The sequence below is a fragment of the Papaver somniferum genome, chromosome 1, assembly GCF_003573695.1.
Source record: "Papaver somniferum cultivar HN1 chromosome 1, ASM357369v1, whole genome shotgun sequence".
Classification (NCBI taxonomy): Eukaryota; Viridiplantae; Streptophyta; class Magnoliopsida; order Ranunculales; family Papaveraceae; genus Papaver; species Papaver somniferum.
The window spans coordinates 181,418,642-181,423,708 of NC_039358.1; the positions used below are offsets into that span (position 1 = coordinate 181,418,642).

At 37.7% G+C, this 5,067-nt stretch overlaps 2 protein-coding genes across 2 annotated transcripts; one reads left to right on the top strand and one right to left on the bottom strand.

Moving 5' to 3' along the window:
* The first annotated feature begins 250 nt into the window (after positions 1–250).
* LOC113309272 lies at positions 251–3,729 on the top strand. The gene is made up of 7 exons (XM_026557698.1): positions 251–455; positions 551–620; positions 713–872; positions 1,281–1,362; positions 2,349–2,565; positions 2,886–2,950; positions 3,305–3,729. Exons 1-7 carry the CDS (start codon positions 360–362, stop codon positions 3,560–3,562), a joined length of 948 nt encoding a protein of 315 aa, XP_026413483.1. The 5' UTR covers positions 251–359; the 3' UTR covers positions 3,563–3,729.
* A 71-nt stretch (positions 3,730–3,800) lies between these two features.
* Positions 3,801–4,861, bottom strand: LOC113309280 (putative methyltransferase DDB_G0268948). Its single transcript, XM_026557709.1, has 2 exons — positions 4,659–4,861; positions 3,801–4,511 (listed from the first exon to the last, which is right to left on the bottom strand). Exons 1-2 carry the CDS (start codon positions 4,806–4,808, stop codon positions 3,864–3,866), a joined length of 798 nt encoding a protein of 265 aa, XP_026413494.1. The 5' UTR covers positions 4,809–4,861; the 3' UTR covers positions 3,801–3,863.
* Between the last annotated feature and the right edge of the window lie 206 nt (positions 4,862–5,067).

The window sequence follows — 5,067 nt, forward strand, 5'->3', positions numbered from 1 at the left end:
TCAAGTTTGATGTCCAGTCGTTGGTTCAAGCGCCAGGTGTATCGCGCGTGCGTGTTATACTAGTGACCCATAACCAAAAGGTGTTAATAAAACCTCACATAGGATGACCTACGCCCCTAGAATTGGAGATGCTCTTATGTGACAGTTTGGTAACCCAGGAGCAGTATAATACCATAGTGCCCAAAACACACAATCATTGGGCTTTAAACCATCCGTAGGCTACAGGCCTCTTTTCTACAAGAGTGTTAGATCATGCTGCCCTTCCCGGTCTTCTCCGGTTCTCCTCACGCGATAGTATAGTGATCAAATTTCTTGATAATCAAGTATTGATTTTTTTAGGGATTCTGGTAAATTAAGATATGATACCAAGATGCTCAATGTCCACAAACGAGGTTCCTCGCTTGTTTCAAAGCTTTAGTGGGATTCAACAATTAGCAGAAACTCGTCCATTCAAGGTAAAATCAACATCAACTCATTTTTTCTAATTAAGTTGGAACTTGTAATCATAATACTAATGGGTTTCAAATATACCTCATTTGTTCGTTTGTAGGTTTGGTTCTTAGATCAATTTGGAGTCCTTCATGATGGGAAAAAACCTTATCCAGGAGCCATCTCTACGCGTAAGCCTATAATATCTGTACTCAATTCACATTTTTCAGTTAAGCATTTTGATCATAAGACTGATTATTTGGATTTATTTTATTTTTTCTAGTGGAAAAACTGTCTAATTATGGTGCTAAGTTGGTGATTATTAGCAATTCGTCAAGACGTGCTTCTACAACTATGGAGAAGCTGAAAAACCTTGGATTCGATCCTTCTCTATTCATTGGAGCTATCACCAGTGGAGAATTAACACATCAGTATCTTCAGAAGTAAAACTTCTCAAATATTCATTTGATTTAAATGATTCAAATCTTGTATAGCATAATAATTTTAACAGTTGAAAATGTACTATTCATGTTATGTTTTTTTCTTTTCTAAGACGGTTTCTCTAACAGTAGGAGGGTAATCTCACTCTACATTTCAAATTCCGTCTCATCTGCCTCAAATGGGTTAATTATTTGAGTCTCACAGGGACGTTTGATTGTTAATTATTTATATACTTTTGAGAAACCCGCCAGATTGTTGTTTCTTAAGTCCACTAAATGTGATAGATTGGTTATTCATAGGCTCCACTTGAACGGAACAACATTGGTATCTTACCTCAGAATGTAAAAGTGCAGAAATATTCATTCTTTCTTATTCTTGTTCCTGATCATATCTATACCCTACTGGCATAGGAGGGATGATTCCTGGTTTGCGGCACTTGGAAGATCTTGCATTCACATGACTTGGAGTGATCGTGGAGCAATATCTCTCGAGGTAACTGACGTGTTGGAAAGTTTTGAAAGTACCTCATCATTATCGTGTTTGCTTGTTTTTTTTGGAGACTTAAAATAACTACAACATTACAAGTGATACAGATGTTATTCAAGTATTGATGTGTGCACTGGAACATTTTAAACTGTCAGTAAAACATACATTTCAACTTTCAGTATTAACTTTCGAGGTTTAAGTGTGGAGTAGGTGCTCAAGTCTATCTCCATCATCGTCATTTTCTTCAATTCAATAATGTTTTCTTTATTCTAAACTATGTGCACAAGCTGTGGATTTTCTTAGTTTGAGTGTCTTCATATAGGTTTTTTATAGTTCTTGGTCTAAAGCTTGGCTTTTTTGGCTTTAAATGCTTACAGTAGTTGATCATATTTGGACATGTGCAACCATTGAGCCTAATCTGAATTCATTGTCTTGTCACTTATCCGTCAGGAAACATATTGCTGAAAAACTTCATAACCAGCCTTAACGGCAAACACATCTTTCTTTAAGTGAAAAATAAATCTTCGATCTATTATGATAGACTGCTGCTGTGATTAATTTTTTTTGTGAGAAGAGTTCTAATTTAGGAATTGTGATATCTTTGGCCGGGTGCATTCTGTGTTTCTCATACAGTCTGGTGTACGATAAAAGTAAATTGTATACTCCTGGGCATCATGCTCCTTAAGGTACATATGGTAGACACTTGGCAGGCACAAACGTCTTTGGTATCCCTCTTTACCGAAAATGAACTTATTTTTTCTCACGAATTATGTAACCCCCTTAATGGTTATAGGAGTCTGGACGAGGTCATGTTAAACATAAATAGCTAGGCATTTGGGGTGTTGCAATACTTATCGACGAGAAGATATTCTTATATTTAACTATTTAAGCATATTAACAAGTTATTTCTTACTTAATCCCAGACCATCTGATGATACAACCAAGACGGGGTCTGGTGAAATTAAAGGCCGTATGTATAATTCTTGATGCAGGGCCTAGGTTTACACATTGTGGAGAATGTTGAAGATGCTGAGTTTATTCTTGTCCATGGTACTGAAGCTCTTGGCCATCCTACTGGGACATCACTTCCCATGAAACTCGAGGATCTTGAGAAAATATTAGAGTGTTGTGCAGTAAAGAAGATTCCCATGGTGGTTGCTAATCCAGATTTTGTTACTGTTGATGCAAGATCTTTGCGTGTGATGCCTGGTAAAGAATCTAACCCCTGGTGCTGTTTTTCTAAATTAGCTCAGGAGTATCTTATTCTCGAGATGTTTAATGTTTCTGCCCCATCGATATACTCAGTATATATGTCGTTGTGTATGAAATTTTATAATGGAAGATCTATGGAGTTTCTTACATTTCTCAGAAACTAACTTATCTATGTAGAATGGTTATTCAAGGCACTACAATCTGAAACTTCGCCAGAGGGAAATACCTCGAGGATAAGTCACAGTTCCTGGCTTGTTCATTTTCTAGTCTGCAATGCTTACTCTGTTGTCATGACATAAGAACTCTGATATTCGTAGGTACTCTGGCGGCAAAATACGAAAAGCTTGGAGGTGAAGTGAAATGGATGGGTAAACCAGATAAGGTACAGTACTTAAAGGCTAACATTCTTTTCCTTATTCTGAACTTTAATTAAGTTGTTACTAATTATACCTAGTAATAACCCTTTTGCTATTTATGGAACCAAATATGGCATGACCAACACTAACTTTGAGTTCAATGAAGTTTCTTTTAGGAATTTTGTTTAGAAGTAAAACCCTTGAGTGTGTGTATCTTGGTAATTGGTTCTTGATACTTTTTTAAGCTGTTAAAAAGAGGAAGGGAAGATGAAAGTAATTTCTCGCTTTCCTCTAAAATCTATTTTGATTTGGGATGATAATAATTTCCCCTTTTTCTATCCTATGCTATGTGTCATTTGACCATTATATCCAATTTGCAGGTAATCTATAGGTCAGCAATGGCCATGGCTGGCGTTGAAGATGCCTCCGAGTGTATATGTGTAGGTGATTCTCTCCACCATGACATAAAGGGTGCAAACTTGGCTGGAATCCAGTCAGCTTTTATAACTGGTGGGATTCATGCGAGTGAACTTGGTCTCGGTAGCTATGAGGAGGTTGCAGATTCCTCTTGTGTCCAAACACTTGTTACCAAATATGATGCTCATCCGTCCTATGTGTTGCCCTTCTTTACATGGTGACTGCATTATTGGTTAGACAGTCTTGCACTCCTACACGTGTTTCCCTTCTTTACACGGTGAGACACTAGCTGATCCAAGTGACCTCTCCCTAACTAGAAAAGTCCCCCAATGATATGTGATAATGTGACATGATGAACTTTATGAGTAAAAAGGTTAACTTGTTACAATTTATTTATTTATTTTGTTATCGGCGAGTCAGGGGGACTCGGGCCAGATAAGCTAGTACACAATTGCGTGAAAAAAATAAAGCAGACTACTCCAAGAAAAATGAACAATATAAATACAATGCCGAAGTAACAATCTATTTAGGCACTTCATCCCCCACCCTGCCCATCATGAGATAAATAGGATACCTAACCTCCTTTCGAATAATGCCACTGCCTCCCCAAGCACGCTTAAATTCATCAACTAATTCTTCCCGTAAAAGCTCAACATTTTTGGAACGTGCAGTTTGGTATGCCGACCATGATCTTATATAAGTGAAGTACATGTCCAAATCCATCAATCTCTTCCTCACAAACCTAAATGGACCGGTATGATCCATTCCTTCCACAGGTTGGAACGGGAAATGTATACTTTCATATTTATCATCAATAAGTTTACGAGCTGGATCCCAATAAGGCGCAGACTCTTTGTATAGGAGCTGGAAAATGGCATCAACATTATCGTCCACTTCAGGTGTTGTATAGCACCACACTGCAAGAACCCCATGGGGTTTCCGAAGGACCCAAGTTACGTGTTGATAGAAGGTTGTGAGATCAAACCAGTGAAGGGCTTGTGCTACAGTTATGAGATCGACAGTTTCTTGTTTTGCAACATCGCGTTCAAGTTCAGATTTAGACATATTGGTAGAGGTTTGTTGGTAGCGAATGTTTTGGTTCTTGATGGAAAAAGCTAGTTGCTGGGAACTTGTGTCCGTCGCTATAACTTTCTTGTAAATTTCTGACAGCTGAACACAATAATCGAAATAATCAATCTGTTAATCGTCAATCATCTTATTGTAAGTGCAAATATAACTGAATTTCTGTTTGCTTGTTTTGTTTTTCTTCTTTTGACGAACAACTATTGTTATGATGTGCAGGAGAGAGATACTTACACGAACAGCAGCTTGACCACTGCCAGTACCAACATCCCAAACAAGGTCGTGGTTTGGGGTTTTAGAGGTAATGAACTCGTATAGTTCGTCCGGGTAAGTTGGACGAGTCATCGAGTATTCTTTCGCTTGCTTATCAAACAAATCCGCCATCTCTCTCTTTCTCTGGATATTTTTTTTTTTATTTTCTTGTGAGTGAATAATTACTTCTCTCCGTTTCTTTTTATAAATTTCAGATTTGATTATTTTAGGAGAATAGTAAAAGTACACAGCCGTCTGTGACGCAGAGGCTGACCGAATCAAATTAACACGAGAAGCCGTGGTAAGCACGTCAATGCTGTTAATGGGGTACCATTTTACTTTGGGGCGTACCAAATTACATATGAGACAAAATATATTTTGGTAAGGGATT